The 15,553-nt window shown below is 38.9% G+C and overlaps 2 protein-coding genes across 2 annotated transcripts in view; one reads left to right on the plus strand and one right to left on the minus strand.

Annotated features, from left to right (window-relative positions):
• The first annotated feature begins 1,406 nt into the window (after nucleotides 1-1,406).
• On the plus strand, nucleotides 1,407-11,780 carry LOC137293996 (gamma-butyrobetaine dioxygenase-like). Its single transcript, XM_067824905.1, has 15 exons — nucleotides 1,407-1,536; nucleotides 4,798-4,880; nucleotides 5,190-5,284; nucleotides 6,252-6,376; nucleotides 7,384-7,526; nucleotides 7,924-7,982; nucleotides 8,501-8,576; nucleotides 8,983-9,027; nucleotides 9,574-9,698; nucleotides 9,823-9,963; nucleotides 10,406-10,466; nucleotides 10,578-10,631; nucleotides 11,062-11,130; nucleotides 11,296-11,400; nucleotides 11,673-11,780. Exons 1-15 carry the CDS (start codon nucleotides 1,407-1,409, stop codon nucleotides 11,778-11,780), a joined length of 1,419 nt encoding a protein of 472 aa, XP_067681006.1.
• A 1,895-nt stretch (nucleotides 11,781-13,675) lies between these two features.
• Nucleotides 13,676-15,553, minus strand: part of LOC137293990 (kynurenine 3-monooxygenase-like) — a 34,939-nt gene continuing 33,061 nt past the window's right edge. Inside the window, exon 16 of the mRNA XM_067824899.1 lies at nucleotides 13,676-15,087. Coding sequence (XP_067681000.1) covers nucleotides 15,032-15,087 — 56 coding nt within the window. The 3' untranslated portion in view covers nucleotides 13,676-15,031. The remainder of the gene's footprint in view (nucleotides 15,088-15,553) is intronic.

A 15,553-nucleotide genomic window follows, 5' to 3' on the forward strand; every position in this document is an offset into this window, starting at 1 on the left:
GCGAGGGCAGTACCTAATTCTGCACGTTTCGTTCAAGTCCTATGACACACTTACAAGGGTGTCATAACGTCTTTAGTACCCATTTGATGCATTACATCTGTGCAGTAAAACATCGTAAACTGGTGTGACGCTCTTATTCACTGACATCGCGTTCAATTGTTTAATGACGCCCAAGGGGACGAAATACCGAAACAGTGGTTGCTAGGTAAATGTGATATGTACACAAGTGCACTTATGACGTTTCACCATATAGGGAATACACGTTAAGTCTTGCACGACATTGTGTGATGCTCTATTCCGATTCATCAAAATAAAAATTTAAAGGGTAACGCGTTCGGTTTTCCATTTATTTCAAATCAGCTATAAAGGACCGCAAACTTTAAAACAGGGTGGCTTTATCTTCTAATTATTCCACAAACGTATATATGCCCTGCTCTGTTGCCTAAACTTCCGGATGTACAAACCCGGATGTACGAATCGTGTATATATACGAGGGTAACAGCACTGGAAAGTTGCATACTTTTCCCCCTTTATTTTCTTCACATTGTTGAAATATCTGCGATTACAGCCATATTGAAAATATGTAACTTGTTCATCTATGAGCCAGTCTTTTTCATATGTCAACATGTAGTTTACCATTCTGGGTGAGTGGAATGAACTTTCTTGTTGTTTGGCGTGTTTGGTTTTTCCTGATAAATAAACTCCATAACACTGATAACATTGTATCACCTGTAAAATATAATGTTACAAACATTTCAGAAAAATCTTCATTTAAACCACTGATCCTTGTCATCGACAGGTGTATAGGTCCGGGATTATACATTTTACAAAGTCTGGAAGAGTATGTACATATTGTGACTTGAACAATATCTATATATTACTTGACACTTACATGTCCACTGCTATAGAACATTCGAGTGTAATACATACCATGTGTAAACACGTAAATCGACCTTAAGTGCATTTAATCAACACTTTATTAGGCTTTTGTCAAACACATATTTTCACGCTTTTTAAAATCTGTCATACTTCCGATATGTATTCGTATGCAGAAACGGGCTGAAATGAAACGTGAATGTTTTGTTTAAGTGATCCTATACTGTACTATACGCACTTCATGTATATGGACCTATGTATACGTTTCACACAATAAATGTTTGATTTTTTCAGCCGCATACCACTCATTTTCGATCGAATTGAAGTCTGTACCTTAAAATCTGCGCAATGGGATCGGTGAAAAAGACATCTGTCCATTAAAGACCTTTACCCATAACCTACATGTTTGTCAGACAAAATAGTTTTCACTAGAGAAAACTAGCTATATCCAGTACATACACGATATCCGTGTGTATGTACTATATAAATACGTTTATTTATGTTATAGCAACTATCAACATTGCAGAACCATGCATCGTGCCGTGCTTCGACTCTGTAGAAAACGGGTATTGACAAAAGCAATCCAAGACTGGCAACAAGAATGCCGTGTCCTTGGGTTGTTCGTTGAATCCGGTTCAAAAAGATTTGTAAGCAACGCAGGTATTGTAAATTGATTTGTACTTATATGTATTTCAGAAAGATCTTCATTTAAGCTACTAAGCCTTGTCACTGACGTTGTACAAGTCAGGTGTTACATTTCAAAGTCTGGAAGAGTGTGTACTTGTTTCATTTAAAACAATAGATGTACCACTCTACACCTACCCTTGTGGAAATTTGAAAACAATAAGTACCACATAAATATTCAATTTATGGTGTACCCGAATATTACAACCCTGTCTAACCACAATAGCTGAAGTATTTCTGTTGTAGACTGAAGCAATGTCTACGTTAACATTGAACATCTTCGTCCCCACATTCTTGCAAAAACTTGTTTAATGTAAATACGTTCCAATATCTGACCTGCGAAAGGCGCTGGTCTTTGTTCTCAGCTATATTATCTTATCTTGACTAGACCTGTAAACACGACTGAAAAGGGTTGCATAGATTGGGTGTACCTGACCACCCTTTCGCAATACATTCGTATACATCACTCCTTCAACGCGTAAACCTGAAGGGATCCATAAGACTGATTGTGGAGGTTAGGTGTTGTAACACTTGTCAATTTTGTTGTGTATGTTTGTTGTTGCCTAGAACTGTTATGACCGCGATCGATAAAGAATCGATAATCTGGTTAGATATAAATATGCGTAGCATGGCCACACGAAAGCGCTGACGTCAAACATAGAGGAGAATTTCTAACCCGAAAGGGTCACACTAAGTCAAATAATGCTGAATAATAATGCTGATTTTAAATACTTCTGTACAACTAGGCAAACACAACTATAAAAACGTTGATTTGAATGTTGGGCAATATAAGGACGCATGATTTTAGTTATCCTCGAAACCATTTTAGTATTATCATCGCGGCTGTCATAAGCCTACAGCTGTGCTATTTGGATGCTTGTTACTTCCATTGTGTGGCTGATGTGAGCAAAGGTCGGTTGCTTTCACGCATGTAGCTACATTCCACTAGAAGCTAACCATTTTCAGCTGAACAGTGCCGAAACGTCGTTCACTTAATGGAACTGTACCATCAGATAATACTGTAGTACCTTGAAGGACCAGAACACAATCTCATTTTGGGTGTGGCGTCCTGTGTGCATTTACGGCGACCAGCTGAAGAGATAGTTCCTCAAAACTAGAGATTACAGAAGCGATATTTGCGACGTTGTCAATGATTCAGTTTTTGTCATATTTGATCAGTTCACCAATCATCCAAAATTGATTTTAAACATGTTTAGAATAAACCTGATTTAATTCATAATTTGCTGAGGAATTGGGGTGTATAAGTACTAGTGTATAGTCGATAGCCAAGGGTGCCTGGTCCGTAAGATGGGTCTCAGGGAGGTAATACCAAAACTGACGTGCAGTTAAATACTGACTTTTACCAATATGTTTATTAGGAATTTAGTAATATTCCGAGAGTGTTTGTGTGACCTCAAGTAAACAGCATGAACGTCAAACGCCAGTTCTGTAGTCAGGCCTGAAGTGACGCACTGGTCTAACAACATACCTTCTCACCCCGTGAATCCAATGTTGATCATCATATCATTTTCACGCTCATGCTGATTCGAATACCTATTTTCAGAGTCTCATGCTGATGCACAAACGTCTGTTGGAAAGGTCATATTGATTCCCATATTCCAAAATGTTCTCATGTTGATCCTCACACTTTACGTGGGAATGCCATTTCCATTCACTTACGTCTGTTGGGTATCTCATTTTAAACTAAACGCTAATCTCATAGCCGCAGCGTAGCCGTCCGTTGCGTTTTTCATTTTGATCCGCACATGTCTCAAATGTGATCCATTCACGTCTGTTGAGAAACATGTTGATTCGCACACGTCTGATGATAATCCATCACGAGACATTGTCACACCGTGAATCTCATGTTGAATACCACACGTCACATATTTTAAAATTCACCTTTTGTTTTTTATTCTGTGTGTCATATACGGTCCATGTGATGATTTATTTTTAGGTTTTTGTGGTTGTTGCTGTTTTGTTTGTATGAGGTTTTTGTTTTGTTTTTTCCTTCTTTTCTACTTCAGGATTTAAACCCATCCTAAGACGTCTTAGAATACTTCTCTACAACGACTTGGACACGCGCATCTTTCATGGCTATCCCTACACAATGTACTTTGTTGCTTTGTTGCTTTAAATGCGCATAAACATGTAAATTATGATATTTCTATGCGTTTCATTCTGAAAAAATGTCTTCCATTTGGCATACACATTATATATCATATTTGGATATTCAACAACACAGTAACTAGAGACATATCCACTAGAGACATATCCACTAGAGACATATCCACTCCGGTATTGTCAAACAGACTCAGGACATTATGCACTAACACCAGATCCTCTCCACCCAGTTCATTTTTACGGACCATTATCCTGGTCAGTTACAGTTCATGTTTTAGACACAGTCGTCAGAGAAGGAGCTGAAATCTGAAGATTACATAACATAGTGTTTCATATACAAAAGATTCCACTTGTACTGGATACACGTGTACGACACATTTGTTCTCTTCATCTTCTTCTTCTCCCTCTTCCTCTTCTTCTTCTTCTTCATTGAGACTCCCCATACTACACCGAACGAAATGAAAGGACCAGACTAGATAATCCATTGATTCACCTTCTCAGTAAATTCATTTGATGTGAATGATAGTTTCACTGAAATGTGTCGTTCATGTCAGAAATCTCTGCAGTTGACTATAGATACAATATAGTCACAAGTTATTTCGTTCCATGTCGAAACAGCGACAATATTCTGTAAATACATAAACGAGATATATAGTAAGTAATAGCATCAATACTTATACTAAGTCTCATACACATGTGTATAATGACGAAAGACAGTCTAGAGATCTTTTAGATTTGTTTGAAGTTGTATAAATGGTAGCAGATTATTTCTATTCAAGCTGGTTCACTGTTTGTAAACAGGAGGTTAAATTTTATGTGGTACTAATGCTTTGAAAGTAATTAATTTGGGAGGAAAGGAAATCAAATACGGAGTGTCTTACATCTGAATATTTACTACAAGACATAGTGCTTCATCATCCTCAAGGACTGAGCATTGATCCCAGAGACAATCTTCCAATCACGTAGGTGTACCCTGTTTGTTTGTGAACACTGAAAGTAAAACAACTTGCCTATTTTAACTGTGATAAATATATGTGTTTAAAATATGAAATACATCAGCTATAAATTATACCTGCCCGTAGGTTTCATTAGTCATTGTTTTACAATATTCAGCAGCAGTAGCAGCAGCAGCACCATTGCCCTCAAGTAGCAGCTATGAGAGTTTGGTCGAAAGACGGTTATTTCTCAAGACAGCGGTAAGTCCAACAGCTGACTAAATTTCAGCATTTCAAAGTGTACATTTCATCATAATAGTTCCAAAGTTGGATTAGAGCGTTTATCCTTCAATGTAATATGCAAAGAAAGGTACAACAAACAACACAAATAGCATGACCGTAAACGTAACGGGTATTTGCAGAGGTGTAGCGCAATACATATAGACTTTTTGAAATGGCGTATATGATCAAGACAGAAAGGCGTTGGGTGTTGGGGGTATTAGTGATTTCACTAATCAAAATGAAAACAAGAAATGCGAGGCTATTCTAAACCTGTCATCATATTGACAGTATGCAAGGTCAGCAGATGCGAAGGTCGCCGCTTTGAGGACAATTGACGGAGGAAAAAATATCGAAATCGAATGGGAGGACGGTACCGTATCTAGGTGAGTCATTAATACCGAACCTTTGCTAAAATAAGACAGATACAACTAACAATCGCTTTATGATATACGTATTGAAGTATCAGCGGGCTGTGACATAAGTAACGTTTTGAGGTGTTATCCAATATATACATGCTGTCGTGTATGCATTGTTCCTTAATTGGGACGAATCGTGTGCATTTGCATGTGGATCATTTCAAAGGTATTTTGGAGGTGGGGTGGGGACCCTGCCCGTTTCTGCACTATCAATCTGAGAACGCAGATACTACCTAATCACGCAGTGATATTTTTTAAGTGAAACTGCAGTGTCAAACAGGCTGTAAATGACATGTGTTTATCTGGAGGGTCAGTGATCCACATGTTGTTTTCCCACCATCTGTTATCTGTATATTTTCTTATCTCATCTTGGTTAGTCTGTCTGTAAGTAGGCAACTCGACCTAGAAACGGAGGTGTCAAACCGTACCATCATTATTATACCTCAAGTACTTCATTAAAACCTACACTGCAATATATAATCACGTTTTGTACCTCTGATGTTTCAACACAGAACGCGTTGTGTTTGTGTTTGTGAAATCTAAACAAGGAGGTGATAGTAGCATGGAGATCAACAAACTGTCTTGAAAAAACAAAGATGTGTAACGACATTTTAATAGATTTAAATTTGATTTAATCGAATAGAATATCTCCAAATTACAAGCAAAAGCGTACATTCATACGCATGCCTACATACACAAACTATATTAAATTTCACGTTTAATACCGCCTCACGACATGAATCTGCATACATTTTCCTCTTGTTATATCTATATGTACGCATTGTTTGAAATCATTGACGTGTATACAATCAGTTCAGCCACGTAAAATATTTATTTATTTATGAGCTCTTCGTGAACCACTGGTATGTAATGGTTAGTAATGCTGATGTTTTCCCACACTTTTGGCAACATGTATACTGCTTGCTTTACGCAGATATCACAGTATGTGGCTGCGTCAATCATGTCACTGTCCTTCCTGCCGTCTGTCCACCAACCAGCCTATTGTGAACTTCAAGGATGTCGATATAGATGCCACTGTGACAGCTGTTCAGTTGGACGGTATGCAAGGACGTTTTCCTGTTAACAACAGCTATTCATCCTTTCGTCCTTAAATATTTAATTGTACATTACAAATATAATGCGTGAATATATGTGTTATTGTCACAGGTATCAATATATGCTACTCAAATAAATGACTCAAGACATATGCTACGAGGGGCGGTAAAGAAGTGTTGACAACTCACTACTTAAAGCTGCGAAACTTCTTATTCCGCTGAGTAGAATTGTAAGCATTGATCATTCATGAGATACTTGTGAAAGAACGTGAAAGCACATTGACATGAACAATACTTCTGTACTCAGTTTTAGAATTTCCACTATATCAGTAGTGTATCTCTGTTCAAGGTCTCACAATATTAATGTAGCAGGGCGTGGAGTCATCCCACAGATGACATCCTTACCTTGTCAGCTTGCTGACGGGGTTAACCTCTTTGGTCATGTGGACAAGGCGTCCGACTTCGGATCAGAGGGTCCGTCGTTCGAATCCCAGCACGGGACTCGGAAATTTTGTGGCCGCTACATTAATACTGTTTGTTACGGAATGTATATCATGAATGATCAAAGTATGAATTATTACTAGCGGCAGAGTTGTTTCACAAATTTAGGTAGTGAGTTCTTAATACTTTATTTTACCTCCCCTCGTGTCTCGTACGTTGAAAAGTTGAAGATCCCTAAAAGTATTTAGTGATAGCTTGACTAACTGGAATGACGGAACCACAATTCTGGGAGAACAACTAACAATATTCATAGATCTATAATATCAAGAGTTTGAACATTACGGGTATATGCACACCTGCACCATTAATGTATGTTCACACTTGCTGGAACTATACTGAACTACAAAACAAACACCAGTTTCGAAGAAAATGAATATTCATAAAAGTAAGTGTTCATGACTTCTACTAGTATTTTAAAACTTGACAAAGAGAAGAGAGTTGCATTTCTTTTGTTGTTCAGTATATGCGGTATTTATACGATTGCATTGACTCCGATGGTTAACTTGTCAGGCGACAAGGTGCTCAAGGTAATCTGGAGTGATGACAAGGACCACACAGGAATATTCCCCGTACCGTTTCTCAAACACTACAGCTACAGTGACAAATCCTTGGCAGAAATAAAAAAACAACGCAATATGGTCTTCAACAATGAGGTAAGGCATCATTTTCACCTTGTGATAATGCTCACTCAGCGATACTTTCACCCACTTGAAATTCACTTTCAAAGAAGACGTTCCTGCAGTAACTGTTATATTCATGGACCTCGGGTGACATTTTTATATGTAACATATTTTGGAATAATTCGTTACGATACTCTAGATATTTGTTTACTAAGAAGGTGGCAGAATTCTTCTGATAATTATGATATAGACTCTACCATGATCCTGATATTCCATGTGTTTTTTTGTTGGTCAGAAATAGAATGGTCATCCATTGCTTAGTCATCTCTGCCACTTTTACAGTCATCCGTGAATACGCATTCAGAACGTACTGCTGCCTGTTCATTGTTTCTTAAAGCTGATAAGTCAAACAAACTATGTTCTTTATAAGGCTCGGATTCCTGAGGTGGCCTACAGTGACGTTATGGGCAGTGATGCCGGTCTATTCACGTAAGCTGTACTTTTCATATTTAACTGTAAAGTATTGTAATCCGTCCCACAGAAGAGATCTTCCACACTAATATTAATGTGACGATGTTTCATCTGTATCGCCAGACGGTTGATCACTCAATAAGCATACGTTATGTCTGATGAAGTTTCATCTGTATCGCCAGATGGTTGATCACTCAATAAGCATACGTTATGTCTGATGAAGTTTCATTTGTATCGCCAGACGGTTGATCACTCAATAAGCATACGTTATGTCTGATGAAGTTTCATCTGTATCGCCAGACGGTTGATCACTCAATAAGCATACGTTATGTCTGATGAAGTTTCATCTGTATCGCCAGACGGTTGATCACTCAATAAGCATACGTTATGTCTGATGAAGTTTCATCTGTATCGCCAGACGGTTGATCACTCAATAAGCATACGTTATGTCTGATGAAGTTTCATCTGTATCGCCAGACGGTTGATCACTCAATAAGCATACATTATGTCTGATGAAGTTTCATCTGTATCACCAGATGGTTGGACAAGCTCGACAGGTATGGGATATGTCTGATGAAAAACGTACCGACACAAACTATGACAATTAAGAAGGTGAGTAGTCGTAAACCCAACTGAAAACCATAAACATATCACTGAATGTGTGATAAACATGTCGTTTAATCTCTGATAAACATGTTGCTGAATCTCCGATTAACACGTTATCATACCAGCCGTTCATGAGAACCCAGTATATCTCCATTCTAATGAGTACCTTTAATGTGCTCTGGACACAATTGTTACAATAGCATATTTCCAGTCTTTGACAAATAAACAACGTTGCAACAGATCAGGATTTAGATTAAGATGGCGATGTCAGAGGAAACCTTGCTGGCGGATCATTCTATCATCGACGAATGTCATAATGCTGTATACTAACTGAACGATGGACACAATTTTATCTCCCAAGACATTTGTCACTGATTACAAATTGCCATGTTGCTATATTGTGCTACAACAGGTGGTAGAGAAAATTGCGCCGATCCAGTCAACTGTGTATGGGGAGGTAGGTGATGTATTTGTGTTGTTCGTGAAGTTCTTGTTCTAACAATCCGCACACTGCAGTCATTGCCTTATAATAGGCAGAATGAGAGTATGTTTTTCCCCTGACATCCCAGATATAGACGTTTTCAAATACAGTGTCTAATCCCTCTTGACGGATCACTTTTGTACTCCGAAAGCATAGCTGGCTCTATAATTATTGAAGAACATCCGAAACACCTGCATGCAGCGGGAGTCCGAATAGCTACTCGTGGACGTAAGAGTCGGGATCTTTGGCAGTTCGACCAGGCTGATTGTCCAGTCGTCCCTTTATAACGGGGATCTGTACTGACGTGTCCAGTTAATGGTTTGTGTGATCCACACTCCACTATTCAAGTGTCGATAAGTTATGTAGTGGTTGGGTTACAGCTTGAACAACTGTAACAGAATTAATTTCTCACTCCTACAGAAAAGCTTTCATTAGCATTATAAAAAATAAATCCTGTGGCGGTTATTATAATGTGACCTTCTATAATATAATCGCTTTGATTATTTTAAACTTTTTCCAAAGTTATTTGAAGTGAGGGACACACCACAGCCTATCAATTTCGCCTACTCGACGGTGAGACTGGAGTTACACATGGACCAGCCAATGTACGAGTCTCCACCAGGGCTACAGTTCCTACACTGTCTCAGGTTAGCACAGCTTGTTTATTCAACTTTATTCTCATATATTTAACATTTAGAGGACAACGCTAAGTGACGCTCACACTGAAGGTTAGGTTGCATCTTACCTATAACATATCATCACGTTCATCAGATTCGACAAAGACGTGAAGGGAGGAAGCAACTTCTTCGTGGACGTGTTCCACGTGGCGAACGTGCTCAGAGAGCAATACCCAAAGGAGTTCGAGGACCTCACGCGGATACCTGCCAACTGGGAAACCGTCCACTATGACAGGTGACTATATAGCCATGGATAAAATGAAGGAAGGGTTTAGGGATGTGTTTTACACATTGTCCATCTCGAATATCCAGCTGGTAAGAGATTTCATCAAAAGTGACCATTTTTCAAGACTCAACGAATCCTATCAAATCCTGAGTTTCAAATGGGTTACCCCAAAGCTGTAGAGAAAATGGATACGTACTCAAATGAAGTTAATGTGGGATTATATTTTGTCCAGGCAACACAGCTCTCTAAATTATCTTGTTTTGTTTTTTTATTCGACATAGCTACATAGACACACACACGCACACGCACACGCACACGCACACGCACACGCACACGCACACGCACACACATGAACGCATGTAAAGCCATAGTTGGTATAATCAGTTTGAATATGACGTCTCCTGGAGATGAAGTACAATTTTCGCTTGTGTACATATGTTTGTGGTTTCAGGGACGTTCCTGTTCACATGTCCTACCAAAGACCACACATAAGCCTCAATAAGGACGGAGAGGTAATGTTGATATTAGCTCATGTCTTTGAGATAAGTGTCCTTGGTGTGATGTACTGTCGATGGGTTAGATTAATACCAACTTTGTTTTGTACATTGCTCTTTCTTTTACAGATTGTTGGTGTTTCATGGCACCCAGGCCTGGTTGGACCTCTGCTGACAAACGAGGTACTGTATGGAACAAAAATCACCCTTTGACCAAACTATCAATACATTGCTAGAGCACTGTGGTCGAGACAAGGCAATCGTCATCACCATAGTTGATGGTAACTTAAGCGATCTAAATGTCTATCAATCATGTATGTGTACCCAACGCAGTCAGGGCCAAACGTGCAGTTTACCTAAGTTTATGATATGTCATTGCATTTAAACAGGCATTCGAATAAATTGCTTCTATAATGGAAGCATATGCTGGCTTGCTGCATGAATAATAGTTTTATCACAGTTACTTTGCGGCGATTCGTGAGACCTTAGTTGCAACCTTTCATTATTTATTGTTGAGATTTATTGTTATTGACGATTTTCTTTTTCCTCTTTTTTATGTTCCTTTAACATGAGTTGGTCGAGTCGTTACCTCCTGTCGGTTTCACTGTTTCAGGAGGATGTGGAGTCGTATTACCGTGCTTACAAAGTTATGGCAACTTTGGTGAACACTTTCCCATTAAAGGTAAAGATAATCTTCAGTAAAGTGTTTCATTACTTGATGTTTGATAAGGGTTAAATCAGACCAGAGTGTTTACTAACTAAAACACAATTTTATGTTATATTTCAGGAACATATTTTGGGCATATAACGCCTTCTCTATTTTGTATATTGTATATTTGTTCCACAGTATCACCTCCGTATGCATGAAGGGGACATGATCTCATTCAACAACAGACGCGTCCTCCACGGCCGGGAAGGTTTCAATACCAGTGAAGGCATCAGACATTTCCAGGTAACCTATGGCCTCTCAATAATGTGCGGAGGTTGTAATTATCCTATAATATTAACTTGACTTCGTTCATAAGACTAACTATACCAACCGTCTTTGGTTGCAAAGCTAGCACCACAGATGGATAAAGTGCAGCTTTGAGTATTGTATTCCGTGTTTCAGTGTATTTATTTATTTATTTATTTATTTATTTATTTATTTGATCAAGAAAAAGTACATATTTGCAGTTTGTATCATACGCGCTTTCTCTTATCAACAATCATTGACTGTTACAGGGATGTAACATTCAGATTGACGAGTTCAAGAGCCAAGTGCAAGTGTTCTCGAACAGGTTTGGTGATGGCAAGCTGGCAACTAGAGCGGGCAACCTGGACTTGCAGTAGTTCATGTCACGTTTCCAAACCCAATATATGACGCTTGAAACGAGATGACCGCCCAACATGCATGATACCCGTAAAGTTTGCGTTACATGTGGTGATCTTACATATTCCATTGCTAACATCTGGTATGAGTACTGATTCAATTTCCCAATCATTTACGGTACATCAACCAATAAAGGAAAAGCGATATTTAAACACCAGTATAGTATACTGAGGAGTTAGTGTGAGTTTATCGTGCAACATGTCATGCCTTTGATAAACCAACTTTGTAAATAAATCATAATGGAATGAAAGAAAAAGGTCCGTTTTTGTTTTGTCATAAAAAACTGAAACTGCACTGAAACCCCTGACTGATCAATATGCATGGTAAACTTTTAAGTGGGTGAGTTTAGTTTAACGCCGCCTTTTAAGCAATATTCCAGCAATATTACGGCGGGGGACACCAACAAATAGGCTTCACACATTGTACCCATCTGGGGAATCGAACCTGGGTCTTCGCTGTGACGGGAAAACGCTTTAACCACCCGGCTACCCCACCACCCCGGTAAACTTGACAGTTTATAATTCGTCAGATGGAAAACGGGGTGAATTGAGAGATAAATGGGTATCAAATATATCATTGGTAAACTGTGATGACAGAAGACACATTTATGACAGTTCTCTGTTCAGTATTGCATGTTAACCTCCTTGAGTAACATCAGAATTTGGATAGTTTGGATAGTTGATGGATATGGTGCATCATTTGGATTGTTTGCACACATGAGTACAAACTGGATGACAGGATATGAAATATTTCTATGGCGTTATCACTGGATATGCAGTCTCTGAATATGATACGGAACATCTATATCAATGTAACCTCAGACCTTGCAATCGTAGTTATATCTAGTAGTTGGGTCACACTGTACCAACGTGATTTAGGCTACTGTGTATTGAAATCGTGGAACATATGCTCAGATCGTCGCCGTTGTCATGACATGGACTTCACGCTGACCTCTTGGACTGCTAATGAGGAACAATCAACAAACCTCGTCCATGAAATTAAAACTACGTCAGTATCGACACTCCCATTTCTACCATGGACCAGTGTTCAAAATTAACGTCGGTCCTTAGGCCTGAAGCAGACAGTGAGTGAGTTTAGTTTTACGCCACACTCAGCAATATTCCAGCTATATGACGGCAGTCTGTAAATATCGTGTCTGGACCATACAATCCAGTGATCAACAACATGAGAATGGATCTGCGCAACTGGGAACCGATGGCATGTGTCTACCAAGTCAGCGAGCCTGACTACCCGATCTCGTTAGTCGCTTACGACAAGCATATTTTATGACAAGCATGGGTTGCTGAAGGCCTATTCTACCCCGAGACCTTCACGGATCAAGCAGACAGTAAACCACTCGAGCCTACGGCTTGTTTTTGCGCAGGACCATAACAAATTTTTCATCCCCAAAACTAAGGGTATTATTTCCGTAATAAAATACAGGACCTACACATTCTGATCAGGACCCCAAACTTTTTTGAGGTTTGAGGACGTTATGACCGGCAAGTATAGAAGATTAAGGGCAACACTGCCATGGATGTATGCTTAGTTAAGCATAGAGTGTCCGGGTCCATAGTTTAGGTTTCATTCTCATATTTCATACTAATTATCAATTATCATCAATGTATTATCAATGTGTCATCAATTATCATCAATGTATTATCAACATATCATCAGTGGAATGTCAGTGAACTTGTTGGAATACTGAAATGTAAATGTTCACAGTCATTGATATGATTATCTTAAAATAAACAATTTATCCATGTGTGTTTTAAGTGTTAAAAACTTAAATACTACAGACATTATGAAACAGCTAACATGACAATACTACCTGAATATATAAAAGGAGCAAACACATAATTCATTTTTTTTTTATTGAGTTTTACCTGAAAATCTTCAATAATCTGAATAGACCACCTGTTATCATAAACAACAGAAACAAAATAATCCCTGATATATTCCTGATAGATTCACTTGTAACAGAGATGGGATACCTCAGGTCAATAGCAACAACGATGCATTACCTCTGGTCATTATTACCACAGATGGGTTATCTCGGATCAATATTAACATTAATGGGTTACCTTGAATCACTATTAACATTGAGGGGTTACCTTGGATCAATGGTAACAGATGGGTAACCTCGGATCAATGGTAACATAGATGGGTTACCTTGGATCAATGGTAACATAGATGGCTAACCTCGGATCAATGGTAACATAGATGGTTACCTCGGATCAATGGTAATATCGATGGGTTACCGCAGATCAATGGTAACATTGATGGGTTAGCGCAGATCAATGGTAATAGATGGGTACCCTCGGATCAATCATACCATAAATGGGTCAGTTCAGGTCAATATTAACACAGATGGTTTGCCTCAGATCAAAGACAAAAATCAGATCAGATGCAAAGTCAGATGAAGGGTCACTGATCTGTGAAATTTTATAGCAAATCTGATTTGATTGTGGCCACACTGTTCACAGAGTCTGTACTCTTCATTTGCAGCCTTTCATAACATTACCACAGACAGGTACAGACATAAGACATGGAATATGCAAATATATAATTCATGTTAATAAAACAAAGAGGAAAATCTCATTATGACAAATCTGGTGGTCATACCAGACAAGCAATACTGTGTCCTGTGTGAACTGTGATACCTCAATAATCCAGACTCACTCATTCACTCATTCACTCACTCACTCACCATATAGTGAAAGCTATTAACAATGGTATTGTGCTTACAAAGCCAGAAGAGGCTAGCTGGATGTTAAATGTATGATGTTATGTTTTGGCATGCGATGAACCATGTAGTCAACCTGTGTGTACAGCCAAACAACTTGAAGTTGTTGGAAACAACAGTTCAGCCAAGTCAGAAACACATTTTTACGACCTACACTTATGCATCACGACTAATTAGAAACAATGAAATATACTCATACAAACCAGACTCAACTGTGAGTGAGTTTAATTTTATGCCAGTTTTAGCATAATTCAAGCAATATCATGGTGAGGACACCAGAAATGGGCTTCACACATTTATGTACTCAGATTGAACCCAGGTTGTCAGTGTGATAAGCAAACACTTTAAGCACTAGGCTGCCCCATCAACCCCAAACAAGGAACATACTTCACTATAGCACTTGGGACATGTTGATGCAAGTCTCTGTGCCACTGACCATCCAGGTAGCCTCCGTATCTTCACCAATCAGTGCTCTACAGCGTTGGTCTTCCCTTGTCCATCACCAACCAGCACTTCTTGTGCTGCATGTGGAGGCATGCATATGTGTGTGCACTCACATTCAGATGCAAGGAAAACTAAACACTGTGATGACACAAACTGTATGTTTGCCTACACTACAACCAACTATGCAAACATACAGGATGGTATACCCGTTGTACATCTATACTACAAGCTTACTGCACATTCATCTATACTAAATACCCTTGAGGATCTGGCTTAGAACTGAACTTCAGTAACCCATGCTTGTTGTGAGAGTCGACTTACGGGATTGGTTGGCCAACTAAGTTGGCACATGTCATCATATCCTAATTGAGTATATCAATGCTCATGCTGTTGATCACTGGCTTGTCCAGTCCAAACTTGACCACCCCCATATAGCTGGAACATTGCTGAGTGTGGTGTTAAACAACAAACCAACCAACTGACTAACAGAGAAAAGCAAGAGTTGCAGCAAGACATTTCAAGGACAAGGAGGAAGAGCAAAAT

Source organism: Haliotis asinina, chromosome 8, assembly GCF_037392515.1.
Source record: "Haliotis asinina isolate JCU_RB_2024 chromosome 8, JCU_Hal_asi_v2, whole genome shotgun sequence".
NCBI lineage: Eukaryota > Metazoa > Mollusca > Gastropoda > Lepetellida > Haliotidae > Haliotis > Haliotis asinina.

Coding starts and splice junctions, on each gene's coding strand:
- LOC137293996 (XM_067824905.1), top strand. CDS start 1,407: ATGCATCGTGCCGTGCTTCGACTCTGTAGAAAACGGGTATTGACAAAA. Junction 1,537..4,797: donor AAGATTTGTAAGCAACGCAG/GTATTGTAAATT, acceptor TACAATATTCAG/CAGCAGTAGCAGCAGCAGCA. Junction 8,577..8,982: donor AAACTATGACAATTAAGAAG/GTGAGTAGTCGT, acceptor GTGCTACAACAG/GTGGTAGAGAAAATTGCGCC.